Genomic DNA, 20111 nt, shown 5'->3' on the forward strand with positions numbered 1-20111 from the left:
CCTCCCCCCCCCACCCAATTCTCTGGGATGATCACTTCACCCCTCCCCCCCACCGCGTGGCTAACAGCGGGGAATATTTCTGTTCAGCAGAGCAGGAACGGGCACCTCTGAATATCCCCTTAATAAAATTGCCCCATTTCAACCAGGTGGCCGTGAATAATATCACTCTCCTGAGGATAACAAAGAGCGATAAGGAATGGATGTTGTCTGCATGCCAGCAAACACCGGGACCATACGCTGCCATGCTTTGTTATGCAATGATTCCAGACTACGTGCTACTGGCCTGGCGTGGTAAAGTGTCCTACCATGGCGGACGGGATAAGGCAGCCCTCCCCAGAAACCTTTTGCAAAGGCTTTGGGAGTACATCCAGGAGAGTTTTCTGGAGATGTCCCTGGAGGATTTCCGCTCCATCCCCATACACGTTAACAGACTTTTCCAGTAGCTGTACTGGCCGCGATTGCCAGGGCAAATTAATCATTAATCATTAAACACGCTTGCTTTTAAACCATGTGAAATATTTACAAAGGTACACTCACCAGAGGTCCCCTGTGTGCCCTCAGGGGATGGGAGCACGCCTTGGGTGAGTTCGGGGGTTACTGGTTCCAGGTCCAGGGTGATAAACATATCCTGGCTGTTGGGGAAACCGGTTTCTCCGCTTCCTTGCTGCTGTGAGCTATCTACATTATCTCCATCCTCATCTTCCTCGTACCCCGAACCCGCTTCCCTGTGTGTTTCTCCAGTGAGGGAGTCATAGCACACGGTTGGGGTAGTGGTGGCTGCACCCCCTAGAATGGCATGCAGCTCCGCGTAGAAGCGGCATGTTTGCGGCTCTGCCCCGGACCTTCCGTTTGCTTCTCTGGCTTTGTGGTAGGCTTGCCGTAGCTCCTTAATTTTCACGCAGCACTGCTGTGCGTCCCTGTTATGGCCTCTGTCCTTCATGGCCTTGGAGACCTTTTCTAATATTTTGCCATTTCGTTTACTGCTTCGGAGTTCAGCTAGCACTCATTCCTCTCCCCATATGGCGAGCAGATCCCGTACCTCCCGTTCTGTCCATGCTGGAGCTCTTTTGCGATCCTGGGACTCCATCACGGTTACCTGTGCTGATGAGCTCTGTGTGGTCACCTGTGCTCTCCACGCTGAGCAAACAGGAAATGAAATTCAAACGTTCGCGGGGCTTTTCCTGTCTACCTGGCCAGTGCATCTGAGTTGAGAGTGCTGTCCAGAGTGGTCACAATGAAGCACTGTGGGATAGCTCCCGGAGGCCAATAACGTCGAATTCCGTCCACACTACCCCAATTCCGACCCCCTAAGGCCGATTTTATCGCTAATCCCCTCGTCGGAGGTGGAGTAAAGAAACCGGTTTAAAGGGCCCTTTAAGTCGAAAGAAAGGGCTTCGTCGTGTGAACGTGTCCAGGCTTAATTCGAATTAACGCTGCTAAAGTCGACCTAAACACGTAGTGTAGACCAGGCCATAGACTCATAGACTTTAAGGTCAGAAGGGACCATTATGATCATCTAGTCTGACCTCCCGCATGATGCAGGCCACAAAATCTGACCCAGCCACTCCTGGAATAATTCTCTCCCTTGACTCAGCTGTTGAAGTCCCCAAATCATGATTTAAAGACTTCAAGTCACAGAGAATCCTCCAGCAAGCGACCCCTGCCCCATGCTGCGGAGGAAGGCGAAAAACCTCCAGGGCCTCTGCCAATCTACCCTGGAGGAAAATTCCTTCCCGACCCCAAATATGGCGATCAGCAGAACCCCGAGCATGCGGGCAAGATTCTCCAGCCAGACCCACATTGACCATTGATACTAATTACCAGCGATGTCACGTTATTGACTTATTGACTAAAATCACGTTATCCCATCAAACCATCCCCTCCATAAACTTATCAAGCTTAATCTTAAAGCCAGAGAGGTCTTTCGCCCCCACCGTTTCCCTCGGAAGGCTATTCCAGAACTTCACCCCTCTGACGGTTAGAAACCGTCGTCTAATTTCAAGCCTAAACTTCCCGACGGCCAGTTTATATCCATTTGTTCTCGTGTCCACATTAGTACTAAGCTGAAATAATTCCTCTCCCTCCCTGGTATTTATCCCTCTGATATATTTAAAGAGCAATCATATCCCCCCTCAGCCTCCTTTTGGTTAGGGTAAACAAACCGAGCTCCTCGAGTCTCCTTTCATACGACAGGTTTTCCATTCCTCTGATCATCCTAGTGGCCCTTCTCTGTACCCGTTCCAGTTTGAGTTCATCCTTTTTAAACATGGGAGACCAGAACTGCACACAGTACTCCAAATGAGGTCTCACCAGCGCCTTGTATAACGGAAGCAGCACCTCCTTATCCCTACTAGAAATATCTCGCCTAATGCATCCCAAGACCGCATTAGCTTTTTTCACGGCCACGTCACATTGCCGACTCATAGTCATCCTGCGATCAACCAGGACTCCGAGGTCCTTCTCCTCCTCCGTCACTTCCAACCGATGCGTCCCCAGCTTATAACTAAAATTCTTGTTAGTCATCCCTAAATGCATCACCTTACACTTCTCACTATTAAATTTCATCCTATTACTATTACTGCAGTTTACCAGGTCATCCAAGTCTCCCTGCAGGATATCCCGATCCTTCTCCGAATTGGCAATACCTCCCAACTTTGTGTCATCCGCAAACTTTATCAGCCCACTTCTACATTCGGTTCCGAGGTCAGTAATAAATAGATTAAATAAAATTGGACCCAAAACCAAACCTTGAGGAACTCCACTGGTAACCTCCCTCCAACCTGACAGTTCACCTTTCAGTACGACCCGCTGCAGTCTCCCCTTTAACCAGTTCTTTATCCACCTCTGGATTTTCATATCGATCCCCATCTTTTCCAATTTAACCAATAATTCCTCATGCGGTACCGTATCAAACGCTTTACTGAAATCGAGGAATATTAGATCCACCGCATTTCCTTTATCTAAAAAATCTGTTACTTTCTCAAAGAAGGAGATCAGGTTGGTTTGGCACGATCTGCCTTTCGTAAACCCATGTTGTAATTTGTCCCAATTGCCATTGACCTCAAGGTCCTTAACCACTTTCTCCTTCAAAAATTTTTCCAAGACCTTGCATATTACAGATGTTAAACTAACAGGCCTGTAGTTACCCGGGTCACTTTTTCCCCCCTTCTTGAAAATAGGAACCACATTAGCTATTCTCCAGTCCAACGGTACCACCCCCGAGTTTACAGATTCATTAAAAATTATCGCTAACGGGCTTGCAATTTCTCGCGCCAGTTCCTTTAATATTCTCGGATGAAGATCATCCGGTCCGCCCGATTTAGTCCCGTTAAGCTGTTCGAGTTTGGCTTCTACCTCGGATACTGTAATGTCAACCCCCGCTCCTTTATTCCCCTCCGTTACGCTGCCTCTATTCCTAAACCCTTCATTAGCCTCATTAAAGACCGATGCAAAATATTCGTTTAGACATTGTGCCATGCCTAGATTATCCTTAATCTCCACTCCAACTACAGTCTTCAGCGGTCCCACTTCTTCTTTCTTTGTTTTCTTCCTATTTATATGGCTATAAAACCTCTTACTATTGGTTTTAATTCCCCTCGCAAGGTCCAACTCTACACGGCTTTTGGCCTTTCTCACTCCATCTCTACATGCTCTGACCTCAATAAGGTAGGTTTCTTTGCTGATCCCTCCCCTCTTCCACTCTTTGTATGCTTTCTGTTTTTTCTTAATCACCCCTCTGAGACGCTCGTTCATCCAGCTCGGTCTAAATCTCCTGCCTACGATCCGTTTTCCCTTTCTCGGGATACAGGCCTCCGACAGCTCCTGCAATTTCAACTTGAAATAATCCCAGGCGCCTTCCGCCTTTAGATCAATAAATATGTTAGTCCAATCCACTTCCCTAATTAGTCGCCTTAATTTATTAAAGTTAGCCCTTTTGAAATCGTAAACCCTAGTCTCCGATTTAATTCTGTTAATCCTTCCATTTAGTTTAAACCGAATTAGCTCATGATCACTCGAGCCAAGGTTTTCTCCTACAACCATTTCCTCAACGAGGTCCTCACTACTCACCAAAACCAAATCTAAAATGGCATCCCCCCTCTTCGGTTCAGGAACTACTTGATGAAGGAATTCATCAGCTATCACGTCTAGGAAAATCTGAGCCCTATTATTGTTACTAGCATTTGTTCCCCAATCTATATCTGGGAAGTTAAAGTCTCCCATGATTACACAGTTCCTATTAGTATTTACTTCCCTAAAAACTTTAAAGAGTTCTCTGTCCATATCCAGGGTAGATCCCGGCGGTCTATAGCACACCCCAAGCACTATCCCAGGGGAGGCTCTAGTAGTTTTTTTACCCAATGTGAGTATTGCCCAGACAGACTCCGTCTTATCCATTCCATCACTTATTATTTCTTTACAGTTTACCTCATTATTGACATACAATGCTACTCCCCCACCTTTACCTTTGTTCCGGTCGTTCCTAAACAGCACATACCCTTCCATACCTGTACTCCAGTCATGACTACCGTTCCACCACGTTTCGGTTATTCCTACGATATCCGGTCTCATTTCTCGGACCAGGAGCTCCAATTCCTCCATTTTGTTACCTAGGCTTCTTGCATTGGTGTATAAACATCTTAATTTATGCCGTTAGTTATCCGATTTGGTACGGACACCGTACCGCCAGTATGACCTATTAGTCTAGTTCTCAGCTTTGTGCAATTGGTCCTATTTAAGTACCAAGTATGTGTTTATGTGTACATAGATATTACTAGTCTGGACTTTTCTTTGCTTGCATATTATAAATGTGATCAGGTCATGATCATTTGTACCTAAGCGACCATTAATTTTTAGTTTTCTTATCGGTTCCTCTTCATCTGTTAGGACAAGGTCTAATAAAGAATTCCCCTGTGTTGGCTACAACACTTTTTGAGTTAGGACATAATGATCTATAATGTTTAGAAATTCCGAGGATGTTGTAGTACTGACTGTGTGAGACCTCCAGAATATGTCACTCAAACTGAAGTCCTCCATGATCACGCAGGTTTTTTGCCTACACATTATAGGTAGAGGTATAAGGAGGTGGTCATCCTGTTCCCTAGTGTGATTTAGTTGTGGTATAGCAGACACCAACTAATACCCCAGCTTGGGCTTTATCTGTTAGGACATTTATCCATAAACATTCGAGATGATTTTCTTCTGAGTTATCAGTGACTCAGAAACACTTACTGCAATTTTTGATTTAGAGTGCCACTCCCCCACCCTTTTTGCCCACACTGGATCCTTCCTAAATAGATTAAAGCCATTGATTTTTTTAAACAATCCATTCACATGAATCATCCCACCAGGATTCAGTAATACAAACTAGAGCAATTCCAATTCCTCTTGCTTGTTACCCAGTCTCCTAGCATTGGTGTATAGGCAATTCAGGAATTTTTTCTCTTCATGTCTTTTAATTCCTTGATTAATTTTGTTCTCAACATCTCGATTTTGTGCTGAGTGCTCATATCTTCCATCTTTTACCCTCCCCTTTCGCTATTAGTTTAACTCCTTCCTGACTACTCTAGTCAGCCTGTCCCCAAGAAGAGTGGTCCTCCTCCTACTGAGGTGGACGCCATCCAAGCTATACAGTCCCCTCTCTGGTCCCCCTTCTGTGCAATGTTCCACAAAACCAAAACTCTCCACCCTACACCACTTACCCAGCCTAGCCAATATTTTTCCAGGTATCAAAGTTAGGCTAAATGGTCTGTAAGTCCCCAGGTCCTCCTTGTAATCTATTTTAAAGATAGGTACTATGTTTGTCCTTCTCCAGTCCTTTGGGACTTCACCCACCCTCCATCAGTTCTCAAAGAAAATCACTAATTGTTCCCAGATTGCTTCAGCTATTTTCTTAAGAATATTTTCTTTAGGGTGAGTTTCATCAGGCCCCCTGCCAACTTGAATACATCTAACATATCTAAATATTCTTTAGCCGGTCTTTTCCTTATTCTGACTTGTATGCCATCCTCCTGTTTGTTAATATTAATTACGTTAAGCATCTGATCACAATTAACATTTTTAGTGAAGAATGAAGCAAAATAGGCATTAAACTTGTCAGCCTTCTTGATGTCATCTGTTATTAGCTCTCCTTTCCCATTGGCCGGGAACAGCGAACCGCAGCCACTGGGAGCTGCGGGGGGCCCTGCCTGGGGACGGTCACACAGCCCACCAGCGGATTACCCTGATGGGCCGCATGCCGAAGGTTGCCGACCCCTGCTCTACTTTTTTAAAATAGCAGAGTTGTTAATGGAGCAGATCCTCAGCTGTTGTAAGTCAGAGTAGTTCCTTTGAAGCCAATAGAGCTATGTCAGTTTACTTCAGATGAGAATCAGTGTGCGTAAAGTGACTACTTGACATAGGTAACTTATTCCCTAGTATTTTTTTCAGTACACATCATCATTAACATTTAAATAGCTTCACATGATGAATTGGAGGAGTTATTTTGCAGAATTTCCCTTTTTAACAATGTCTTCACATACTATTCAAGAAGCTGTTTAAGGGTTTACACAACAGTTGAACTCAATGTGTTCTGAGAATCTTCAAATGCATTTGTCAGTCAGTCAGTCTAGTCTTGGTTAAATATTTTATGTAAGGCCATTTGAAAATGTTTATAGGGTGTTTTAAAGACATGAAGTTATGAGTTTCCATTATTTTTAAGCTAATGTTTGCTATAGTTATGCATATTAGAAGAGCTCACAGATAGGTAAACTGAAAAGTGATTAACTTGGGTTTACGACAATTCCTGTAAATAATACTTTAGGGAAGTTAGTCCTTATAAGCTGAGTTTTGGAAGCATCATGATACTTATCCTTTATCCCCAATGCCTTTATGAGAAGGCCCCCATATTCTTGTTCAACACCAGTTGAGCAATAGAGTGCCGAGGAGAACTTGGGAGAAGTTTCTACCACACCAGTCTGTTTTTTGGAAACGCCTGCTACAATGCAGTTCTGCCCTGTTCACCTTGACCAACAGTCCCATGCTGGTCCTTGATTACAAATTATTGCCTCCCAGGGGAATCTGGTGTCAGGTCATCTGTGCCTACATTGTATATCTTGCATGAGAGACATAACCTGGCACATCTTCCCTGGTGATCCAGACTCTTCCCCTGTGGAATCCCTGCTAGGATACCCCTCTTCCATTGCCAGGATTTTGCCAGCCATTTGCATCTGAACCCATGAGCCCAGAAAGTAACATTTTCAAAAGAACTTAAAAGTGGCTTAGGAGCTGAAACCAATGAGACTTAGCCTCCTAAGATCTCAAGTCACTTTTGAAAATAGGACTGAATCTCCTAAATCACTTAGGAGTCTTTCAAAAATTTTACGATGGTGTTTTCTGGAAGATCACCAGTGGATTGTAGTTTCCTCTGGAAGTCAGTGGTGTCTTGAAGATAGCTGGGAGAGCTGGTAGCGTAGGGCCTGAGGAGAGAGTCCCCATAACTTGCCCCATAACCTCAGCCGTGCAGAACACAACGCCATCCACAGCCTCAGGAACAACTCTGACATCATAATCAAAAAGGCTGACAAAGGAGGTGCTGTAGTCATCATGAATAGGTTGGAATATGAACAAGAGGCTGCTAGGCAACTCTCTGACACCACATTCTACAGGCCATTACCCTCTGATCCCACTGAGGGTTACCAAAAGAAACTACACCATCTGCTCAAGAAACTCCCCGAAGAAGCACAGGAACAAATCTACACAGACACACCCCTAGAGCCCCGACCAGGGGTATTCTGTCTGCTACCCAAGATCCATAAACCTGGGAATCCTAGACGCCCCATCATGTCAGGCATTGGCACCCTGACAGCAGGATTGTCTGGCTACTTGGACTCTCTCCTCAGGCTCTACGTTACCAGCACTCCCCACTATCTTCGAGACACCACTGACTTCCTGAGGAAACTACAATCCATTGGTGGTCTTCCAGAAAACACCATCCTAGCCACTGTGGATGTAGAAGCCCTCTACACCAACATTCCACACAAAGATGGGCTACATGCCGTCAGGAACAGTATCCCCGATAATGTCACAACAAACCTGGTGGCTGAACTTTGTGACTTTGTCCTCACCCACAACTGTTTCAGATTTGGGGACAATTTATACCTTCAAGTCAGCAGCACTGCTACGGGTACCCGCATGGCCCCACAGTATGCCAACATTTTTATGGCTGGCTTAGAACAACGCTTCCTCAGCTCTCATCCCCTAGCACCCCTACTCTACTTGTGCTACATTGATGACATCTTCATCATCTGGGCCCTTGAGGAATTCCACCAGGATTTCAACAATTTCTACCCCACCATCAACCTCAGCCTGGACCAGTCCACACAAGAGATCCACTTCCTGGACACTACAGTGCAAATAAGCGATGGTCACATAAACAACACCCTGTACCGGAAACCTACTGACTGCTATACTTACCTACATGCCTCCAGCTTTCATCCAGACCACATCACACGATCCATTGTCTACAGCCAAGTTCTAAGATGCAACCACATTTGCTCCAATCCCTCATGCAGAGACAAACACCTACAGGATCTCTATCAAGCATTCTTAAAATTACAATACCCACCTGGTGAAGTGAAGAAACAGATTGACAGAGCCAGAAGGGTACCCAGAAGTCACCTACTACAGGATAGGGCCAACAAAGAAAGTAACAGAACGCCACTAACCGTCACCTACACCACTCAACTGAAACCTCTCCAGCGCATCATCAAGGATCTACAACCTATCCTGAAGGATGATCCTTCACTCTCACAGACCTTGGGAGACAGGCCAGTCCTCACTTACAGACAGCCCCCCAACCTGAAGCAAATACTCACCAGCAACTACACACCACACAACAAAAACACTAACCCAGGAACCAATCCCTGTAACAAACCCCATTGCCAACTCTGTCCGCATATCTATTCAAGGGACACCATCATAGGACCTAACCATATCAGCCACACCATCAGGGGCTCGTTCACCTGCACATCTACCAATGTGATATATGCCATCATGTGCCAGCAATGCCCCTCTGCTATGTACATTGGCCAAACCGGACAGTCTCTACGCAAAAGAATAAATGGACACAAATCAGACATCAAGAATTGTAACATTCAAAAACCAGTAGGAGAGCACTTCAGTCTCCCTGGACACTCAATAACAGACTTAAAAGTGGCAATTCTTCAATAAAAAAACTTCAAAAACAGACTTCAAAGAGAAACTGCAGAACTGGAATTAATTTGCAAACTGGACACCATCAAATGAGGTCTGAATAAAAACTGGGAGTGGATGGGTCACTTCAAAAAGTAATTTTCCCTCTGCTGATACTCACACCTTCTTGTCAACTATTGGGAATAGGCCACATCCATCTTGATTGCATTGGCCTCGTTAGCACTACAAAAGTAATTTTCCCTCTCTTGATATTCACCTCTTCTTGTCAACTGTTGAGAATAGGCCACTTCCGCCTTAATTGAATTGGCCTCGTTAGCACTGACCCCCTCACTTGGTAAGGCAACTCCCATCTTTTCATGTGCTGTAATATTTATACTGCTTACTGTATTTTTCACTCCATGCATCTGATGAAGTGGGTTTTAGCCCATGAAAGTTTATGCCCAAATAAATTTGTTAGTTTCTAAGGTGCCACAAGGATTCCTCGTTTTTTTCCCCATAGAAACAGTGTTGACCATCATGAGGGGAAAAGAGAACTAGGTTCTCCATCATAGCATGACAGCCCTTTATGAGTTGGCGAATGTGGCAGGCTGGTCAGTCTGAAATGTCACTGCTGTTTCCCATACCTTGACCCCTGTAAAGTTGCGGGGCTACTGTTTCCCTTTATCCTTCCTCACACACCTGGCAAAGCAGCTGGAGGGCTGACCTGAATTAGGAAAAATAGAAGAAATTCATACACACAGTCTACAAAATGTAATAATAAAAGTCTGACTTAGATTATTGGAACAATCAGCATTATGCCATAATGCTGTTGTTAATTTAGCTTTAAATCAGGGAGGTCTTAGAAAATGTGGGGAATTTACAACATATCAGCTGCCACAAGTAAGCAAAATGGGGTGTGCTAAGCACAGAGTTGTTCAGCCATAACTTTGAACTTCCTTTGTTTTTATTGGCTAAAACTAAGGTTTTAATATTCTATGACTTTTTCATGTGAATGAACATGCTACAATCACATTTGGTTTGTTTACTCATTGGTGAAAGTTTATGTTCAAAAGTAATATATGCTTATTTATTTCAACTTAAAAACTTGTCATCTTGTCCGCAGGCTGTGATCTATGTAACATTTGGACCCAAACTCTGCAATAGTGATTAAGGAGAATTTATATTTTGTGTCCAATAATTTTGATTTTTATCAGTACCTTATTGTAATCTGAGTTTTTTTTCATGGTATTCTTAAGCAGGCTTTGATAGCTCCATGACTGGGATAGGCCTCTCCCTGGTGAGAATAATTCTAGTTGTCACATGGCATCAATAGAAAAGAATGCTGGAAAGCACATTTGGAAGAATATTTGACAGAATATTATCTTTATGAAAAAATTCACAACCTTAAACTTTCTTTATTATATGGTTATGTGGAAAATGTGGTTCTTTGAAGTACATCCCTAGCTCGTTTTATATTTATTCAAATATTCTCTGATGATCACCGTGCACAAGTTTGTTTCATGTATCTAGGTTAACGTGCTATTATGCTGTACACCTTTGGTAGTTACCTTTCTGTTCACTGTTTACATACTGGTTCTTGGATCTTTTTTCCACCATTTATAATTGTTTTCTTATAGATATGGGTATTATCAGTGTAGCTAACTCTAATGAATTTCTTCACAACATTAGTTTTGTCAATATTTTCCCCTGATATCAAGCATTGGCTGTAGTCTTATGGAAATTAAATTCAAGTAAAATGATGTTATTAATTAGTACCATGGGTCATATGCACTCTTTAAATGATGCTCCATTCTCTTAATTCCCAACGATAGCATTGCTTTAAGTTTTTCTTTGAGCATGAAGTCTTAGTATGCATGCAATCTTTCTTTTGATAATCAGTTCAATTGTGAGACTGAGTAAGCTACTGGATTGGAAAGGTATAGAAATGCTTTTATCATCTCAACTTGACTACAATATCTTACTGCATACAGTACTCTCAGAGGTCTAAATCTGGTGGCTTCACCTGAATTGGAATGCAGCATTTCATGTTTTACTTGGGTTGTTGTTGGACGGCATATAGTTTCTTGTCTTAGTTCACCATTGAAATGACAGACTTATGATATGGAATGAGAGACTTATGGTATAGAGTTCAGTATTATACAACTTTAAAACTCCCAACGACAAAGATAGGTATTAGGATCTGGGTTGATGTAAAGGGCGTAAGGCCTGGATTGTAGCCATAAAGCATAGAGAACCCAAACTGGCATCACATCTTTATGATATTTATGTACAATATGGTGATGTAATCATTCACATTGAGTCAGCCAAGAAGAACACACTCTCCAGAATGGCAGATAAAAGTCTTCTTCCTCATGAAACTCTCACTCTGGAGCCAAACTTTTGGAGTCTGGGCTCCTCCAGGCTAGCACTGCAGCTGTGTCTGCTGAACCTGAACTTGCAGTACTCTGGTTAAGTTCAAGCCAAGTCGAAGAGATCTGATTCAGGCTGGCTAGAACGTGTGTCCAGCCAAACTGCTCAGCCAGCCGTACACATCTGATTTTATCTGTCTTAATTCCCATAGTTGGGTACTGTGTCTTGAGTTCTACAGAGTCCACTTCTGTTGGAGATTTAAAAACAGAATAAATTCCTTTGCTTAGTTTAGACTAAAGATGTGCATGCTCAGTACTGCTTTAAATGGTGAAGACCAGTTGGAGTCTGCTTTGTGTAGAGATTTTCTATATTTGTTTATCATATTAAGAAGATGAAGGTTTGTATTTCAAGAAAAAAATGATTTTTTTTTCATTTTTGATTTCAGTGCACCGATGCCATATCTAATTGGAGTCCACTTAAGCTTAATAGAAGTGAGTAATTTTCAAACTAATATTTATATTTCATATATGTGTGTGAGAATGGAAAAGATTACAGGGGGCATTATCTTTTTTCCTTATGGAGAAAGGATTGGTGAGCATTTTGTCAATTGTTTTATTAAGAACATGCATATTATAGAGAATAATTTTAATGAAGTCGCTTAGAGAATGATTACCAGTTTAATTAGCATAATGAAATGACTTACTACAAACACTGGAAGCACCATGAAAGTAGAAATGTCCTTGGTAAAAGTTGTGTTTTCAAAGGTGCTATGTGGATATTCAGGGCTTGCATCATGTGTTTTTGCTTATACTTCGTTATCTTTGTATGAATTTTCTTGTGCATTATGTTTGGTGTATTTAACCTCCTGTGTAAAATAGGGTATACCTGCTTCACTAGTCTTTAGTGGAAAGTCAACTTAATTAACATAGGTATGTCTACACTGCCATAAAACCCCCACGGCTGGCCAATGTCAGCATACTCAGGCTTGCGGGACTCGGGCTGCAGAGCTATACATTTGCAGTGTAGACATTCTGGCCGTAGCCTGGGCTCTGGGGCCCTCCCCCCCATGGAGTCTCTGCCCATGAACCTGGGCTCCAGCCCAAACCTGAATGTCTGTGCTGCAATTTTATAGCCCTGTGAGCCCAAGTCAGATGACATAGGCCAGCCACAAATGTTTTGTTGCAGTGTAGACATACCCTCAGGCTACGATACTTCATTTAACAGAATGAGAAAGAAAGGTTGAAGAAACTGCTGCTTTTCATCTCCTTGTATACAGTTGTTATCCCATAAACTATTATTGAATCTCTAACCTTTAAAAAACTTGGAAAAACTGGTTCACTAATGCTGTAGACATTGCAAATGTGCCTGAATGCTCAAGTTTTTCCTGATAATAAAAATAATGATAATAGTAAATTAGACTCTCATGGAGTCTGCTAAGCATCTGTGGCTTCCCCACTCATAAGTCAGACATTATTCTAAAAGAGTATTTGATTTGATTTTTCCAATGAAATTTTTTACATTCTTACTCTGCTGTAACCCTCTCTGTAAGAACCATTCCACGTTATCAGATGTCCATATACAGGCATAACAATAACTTTAAAAAACATTATTGTTTTGCCCAAAGACTAAAGGTTACTTTTTAAGAATGTTGGAAGAAAGAATGTGAGTTTCTAGGCACTGTCCCTAAGCAGTCTTTAACACTTTGAAGACAGCAGCTCACATTATGTCATCTTGTAATCATTTAAAGATGTCATTGGCCCTGCTTGTATGGTCTGGTTCTTGATTTTCATAGAAGGTACTTTGCCAGTCTCCCATTCAAGGGCTTTCTTTGGTTTAGACTTGCAATAGATAAGGCCATTTATAAACAAGAGTAAATTCACATTTGCTATGTTGAGGTAGGGCTTTTTTCTCCTCCAGCCCTGTCATACAGCAAAACACACCTTTCTGTCCCTGAAAAAGACACATTTGTCACCTATATTGTTGATTCCAGAAATGGTCTTCTGTATTCCTTTTGTCGGGAAAGTTCCTACATCTAGACATGCTATTGTGTTGACCACAGTGGCATGAAACATTAGACAGTAAGTCATCTGAGAAAGGTTTACTATGAAACTGAAACCATTGAGTTATTCCTTTGAGCCATGTTATTTCCAGGACTACATAAGCAACAATTTAGCGACCTTTCCCCAAAGAACAAATCATAGAATTTTCACCTTGGGTATCTACTCACTTTGTACTACAAAGTGAGTAGATACCCAAGACCTCTGAACTCTCATAAATTCTGAAAACATTAGCTAATGTTTCCTTTGATTCTTAGTGTGATTATATGCTTATCTTCATCTTCTGTGTTCCACAAATATAAGGTGCTACTGTAATGAATTTATATCCAGAGACTATTCTGCCTGCAAATTAGGGGTGAAACTGTTCTACATAAACTTGAAGTGATATGTGAGTTCTTCAAACATTTTAGTTGCCTAGATCCAGCTGACTTATATTTTCCAAGCAGATCTCTATGAGTGGATAGTGTATCTATCTTACAGATTGTAGGGCAGCAGACATTCAGTGGTCATGGAAGATTCAGGTTAATTTTAGGATGATTAATGTAGAATTGCCCATGTGCTTCATGTTCCATTTAAGTACATTTGCAAAGTTCTAGACATACTTTGTGAAGACATTACTGCATTGATTCAAAGGAGAATTTTGATAATGCAACCTCACATTTACCTTTCCTTAAGTAACCTTCATTAGCTCACCTCGTAATGTTCACTGTTCGCTAATCTGTGAGACAGGAATTCTCCAAATGTGTCTCTTTTTCTGAGATAAAGTGAATGGGGTAATAACTTTTATTGGACCAGCTTCTCTCTCCCATATTCTTGCATAATAATGGAGTTTGTGAAAATAAATAAAGAATAAAGAGGCAGATTCTTATCCTAAAGTATTTAGTAATAGGGTCACATGCTTGTGTACATTTAGTAAAATGAACTGCAGGCAAATCTCTGGTTTCATACACTATCTGTAAGTGTAGTTAATTGGGGCAGAAGATGTTGGAAAACCTAAGTTGTACTGTTTTACTAACAAGATCAACTGTTTAAGGAAAGCAATGTCAGGAGGCTGTGGGGAGGGCAGACGCTCGCTGAGAATGGGGGCAAAGGGATTAGAGGGGGGAGCAAGGGCAGTTACTGAGATTCAGTGGGGGGAATGGAGAAGATGGGGGCAATAGCCTGCTCCAGGCTTGGTGGGGTCACAGTTTTTATTACTGGTCCTATGTCAGTTTCTTGGTCGCTGGTGCCCTGTGCTTCCCCATTCCATCGGTGGCTGGTCTCCTGTGTGCTGATGCGCCCTGCCCCCTGCCTAGATGCTGGTACTCTGTCTCCCACTCCATCCCGGTGGCTCACACATGTGCTCCTAGATCCAGTATCTCCTCTAGGACCCTTGGTGGCCCAAAGACTGACCAGGCTTGGCCAAGGAGTCACATGAGCAGCCAACTCCCCCAGCCAGCTCAGGGCATAGGCTGTCACCCCTGTGTGGTCACTGCACACCAACCCTGGATGCCACAGTCTCTACAGCTACTCAAGTGAAATAAAACAGGAAGAGGATAATTGTTCCTACATGCTCCCCAACAGGTGGTGGCCTGATCCCAGGCCCCATGGCAGCCAGTCCAGCCCTTCCTCCAGGTCCCACTCTTATTTCCCCCTTCCCTCCTGTGTGTTCAAGGGGTTAGAAACACACCTGGGTTCTGCTCTTGCCTCTATGAGGTATTGTGGGGCAGAAGACATGGGGGGACAGAAACATACATCAGCCCCTACAATATTTCCATTGTGGTGGCACTAGCCCCCATTGACCTCCCTGATCCATCATGCCTGGTGACAGAAACAACTGCAAGTTCACCTGATCTGCTTCCTGTCATTTATAGATTTCAAATAATGATGATACCTTACGTTTCTGATTTTAGTTTAAAAGAATGCTATCAGTTTAATTTGATATTTAGTTAGTGCTGAACCTGTTTGACTAGTCCTTTTACAGTAAGGGTTTTGAGATCATTTGCTCTCCTCTTCCTTATATTTTATGCCATGCCCTTCCCATCTATAGTTCAACTGCTATTCAGCACCTTCCTTTGTTTCAGTAGTAAATGAATTCTAGCTGCAGCTGTCTCACGAATCGTCATGCTCTTTGGCTGGCTGGCAGACAATGCTATTCTGACATGCTGATGTAAAAGACGTCAAACTGCTGTAGCATTATGGTCACCCAAATCATTTGTTAGGCTCCCGTGATAGAGTTTATTAGGCAAATCTTCACATGTTTTCCTTATCATAAGCTTGATTTTTTTTCTTTAAAAATAAAAGGTAAACTGGGTGCTTATAGTATGTCACAGATTACAGTATATTCATTTTACCTTTTATAATTTCCCTGAAATTAAATGGTGATTGTGTACTTTTTTTAAACCCAATTTTGCCACTTTCACAATCCCCATACTTCTTGGGGCTACATAATTCATTTGTGATTTTGAAAACTTTGAAACACATAAAGATAGGTACTAGGCTTAAATATCATCAACCAATTGTTAAAGTATAATGCTGTGTTTAAGTGCCCACTCATAGTTTCATCCCACATTATTTTAGCATTGGGGTCAAAATAAACAAATTAAAACTCTTTGAACTGGTTAATAGTTATCCAAACAGTTTCAGCATGAAGGGTCCAATTGCACCTTCAGTTATATCTGTGCAACCCCATTGCCAGCAGCAGGATTGCATGTATCTAAATTTAGGGCAGAAATTGTCCAGAAAAATATCTGAATAAAATTACAGATGTTAATTTTGAGGTTCCATACAGTACATTCTGCTTCTTCAAAGTGTATGCAGTTTTTGCACTATTGCTGTTCACTGAAGAGGAAAGTACTTTTAAAACTTCATATAATGATATCCTTGATCCAAAACATGAAAATGTTGCCTTTTCATTTATTTGTAAATTGTTATAATCCTCATATAATCCTCAACTAAGCATAGACAATTGTGTAATTTATGTGGACAATGTATTAAAATACTAATACCCACTTGCATTTTTTCCTGAACAGAGAGTAAAAAATAGATCACTGGAGGATGTGGTTATGCTAAATGTTGACACAAACACTCTAGAAAACCCATTTAATGACCTGAACAACCTACCTAGTGAAGTGGTAAGTCTGATGGGTATTTCATGTTGTTGTTGTTTTTTTCTTTTCTAGTAGCTTGAATTACTAATAGTGATTTTTACCTGCTTTTGCTAACTGAAATAAAAGGAATAAGGGGAAAAAGTACCAGCTGTGGCCCCATATTTAAGATTTTTACTTTTTTTGACAGTTGAGGAGATGTTGAATGGAACATCATATTCCTTATTGTAAAAGCAGGATCATAATTATAAAGCTAGCTGCATTCATTAGGCATTGCTGCTTTAAACGCAAGAGTCTCTTCATCTCATCTTAATCATTATATTACAAAGTAGGCATTTCTGTCTGCCTAGTGGCATGTCTTGCAAAAGAACGAGAGAGTTTTTGAAGGCAAAAAGAAGAAGGGGGCCAATTATCGGCTTCTGCTTCCCTGCCACCTGCCAGCGCTTTTCCTTTTAATTAATGATCTGATGGCACTGGTCAATATAATAAGAAATGCTTGTACAGTTGGGGTCAAAAAATTCAGGCTTTGATCATCTTCAACTTTCTGAAACATTTATTTGTTTTCTCTAAATTATTTCAGTTTTATTTTAATCTCTTCTATCCTGCTGAGGGTCGCATGAATGAAAACCTACACTGTTTGTCATTTGCTTTGGCAGAGCAAAGACTGCTTACTTAGAATTCTATTTGTAAATTAAACTGCTAACCCAGTTTGTCATAAAAGACATCTGATCCTTTTGAAATGACGAAAACTGTCTTTTGTCTGTAAAGGATGATAAATTAAGTGCCAGTTCTTTCTGGACTTTGATCTTGCACAGATTTTTTTCCCCTGCTGCTTATAATGGAACATATTCTGTATTTCATGTTAAATACTCTCAAAAATGCATTACACTTACCTTGCTTTTCCTTAATATAGTGCTGAAAGGATACCCTTTTGATACCAGTGTGTGTATTTCGAGTTTTAGATATTCAAGATATAATAGTAGTATGCTATTTTAAATGTGTGTCAACAAAAAGTATTTTATAGAAAGGAGTGAAATCAAATAGTAGCCTGTTTCCAAAATTGCAGTCTTTTTTAAACTCTGTATTTTAACCAAACTAAGGCACTACAGTGACTGATAAGCCCTATCTTTATCTCAATGGTAATTTGTCTGAGTACATATATAACAGAAAGCAAAATCCTGATGCTTACATTAATGGTCCGAGACAGTTTATTTTAATATTATTACATTCTTAACTTTTTTGAGATAATGAAGGCATAGTTTGACCAGATAAAGTGTCAAATACTGCAATCTCCAAGCTCTAATAAAAGAATTTGATATTGTTTATATTTAATCTGATTGTGGTATATTTGTCAGTGATTTTAAATATATTGTATTTTGCATAAGAATAACAAGTTAAGTTCAAAAACTAACAGTCACTCATTGTTGTGTCAATAATTCTGGCTGATTTTGCATTAAGTGAAAAATGTTATTTTGTTGAGGTTAGAATGTATGCCATAAAGTATATATCCTTTGTCACATGATAGTTAGATGTGAAATTCAGAATTAAGCGTTATTTTCTGTTATATACCAGTACTGTAAGTGACAGTGATTTCAAATTGTAAAAAAGAGTGCACACATTGGAAGGAAATCTGTTTGTTTTTAAACATGCTTATCAAAATACTCTGATTAGGCAGGCTGGATTAAAATAAAATTAGTGAATACAAACTCCCATACTTTTAGAGGTATGTTGTCCCCCAGGATGTATGCATGTAAGTCCTATTAATGTTAATAAGGGTTACCCAGGCACATAGAGTGCACAATGGACTTTTTATAAAATACAACATTCCATATACAGTATGGAACAAAACAGGGAAACTGTGTTTTTATAGATGTCTCACTTGCCAGATTTTATTGGAACATATTTTTCTGGATGAAACAAGTTTTAGTAGGTTACTTTATATTTCGTTTGAGTCTCCCCATCTCTTTTTGACTTGAGCAGTGAAACAGTTTTCCTTGTGGAACTAATTTGTTAATTAAAAACACATACAAATGTGGGTGAAAAATCCTAAACAAAGGGTACAGACAGTATACAGATTTTGGCATATAACATGACTGGGGAGAGCAAACTGTCTTTCATTCGTAAGAGAAATTACAATTACAACTGCTAATATATGGATATAAATATTTCAAGTATATTATAAACAATATAGAACAAAAATGATAGATCAAATTGAAAAGATTACAGCATATATTTGCAGATGTAAAACATATAAATACATATAAATAAAGCCCACAAATGTATAGACAAGGGTAATAAACCTTTTGATGAAAAAATATATAATCAGGAATAGCAATTAAGAGTGTTAAACCAGAACAAACTGCTGAAAGGATAAAGGCAGCTTTAAGTTTGCCATCCCCCTCCAAAAACTGATTTCAGACAAATTAACAAGCCACCATAATAAATTTAACATTTTCAAAGGATATTCTAAAACTGTCTCTTGTGTCTAAAAGGAAATTGGATAACAGCTTTCTTAATCAATAAGCCTGAAGATAATATGTTTTCAGTGGCGAGGCAAATAACAGTTTAGCAAAGTCTAGTAATATGACTATTAAAATGTTAATATTTCTTTTATTGTGAATGAATTTCTTTAAAAATATAATATGAAATCTGAAAAAATTACTATTTGATATTATGTCTAATACATTATAATTAACTGAGATTTAAAGGACCTTTTAAAATCAGTCACTTAAGCATTTAAATTATACTTACATGCTAGATAACTTTCTGTGCATGTGAACTCTATTATTTTGTCAGATTGACCAGTGGTCTTGACTGTTCAAAGGTCAGTGGTCACAGTTGTCCTGAATTACCAGTCCTTTTTTCATGTGGACCCTCTGCTGCGTTGCATGCTGTAATCTTCTTAATGGCTTCATTCCAATATTCACACATAATATTCTAGATTTATTGACTGTTAGAAATACTACCATGCCAGTAGCAGTTCCGCTATTCCTAAGGTATTTAAAATTGGAAAAATAAATCAATGCAAGACTTTCAGGAATCCTTTGTTTTCCTTAAGGGGGGAAAAAGCCTTCTTCCTGTCTTCTGACAAGAACACTTGTTTTTAGATTTCATCATTTCACTATAGATTTGTCTCATTTCTTTAAAGAAAAGCAAAATAAGCAGCTATTTCAGTAAGAGTAAATTTTCTTCTAATACAATAGTCCACCATTTTTTCTTCTTGTAAGGCCTTATATTATAAGTTTTCAGTGATGGTTGAGACTACAAGCATCTCAAAATTATAAATGCTGTGCCCAATCCAGCAGTGACTTGCACACATGCTTAACTTTGTCAGTGGGACTACTCATGTACTTAAAGCTAAGCATTTTTCATAAAGATTTGCAAGATTGATGTCCTGTGTTTAATACCATGAGCAGTTCCATTGACCTCA

At 40.5% G+C, this 20111-nt stretch overlaps 1 protein-coding gene across 1 annotated transcript in view; it reads left to right on the plus strand.

Annotated features, from left to right (window-relative positions):
* DENND1B (DENN domain containing 1B) overlaps window positions 1-20111 on the plus strand; it is a 276366-nt gene that overhangs the window by 186910 nt on the left and 69345 nt on the right. Inside the window, exons 12-13 of the mRNA XM_065409672.1 lie at window positions 11984-12029; window positions 16607-16708. Of these exons, the coding sequence (XP_065265744.1) occupies window positions 11984-12029; window positions 16607-16708 (148 nt within the window). The remainder of the gene's footprint in view (window positions 1-11983; window positions 12030-16606; window positions 16709-20111) is intronic.

Source organism: Emys orbicularis, chromosome 8 (genome assembly GCF_028017835.1).
Source record: "Emys orbicularis isolate rEmyOrb1 chromosome 8, rEmyOrb1.hap1, whole genome shotgun sequence".
NCBI lineage: Eukaryota > Metazoa > Chordata > Testudines > Emydidae > Emys > Emys orbicularis.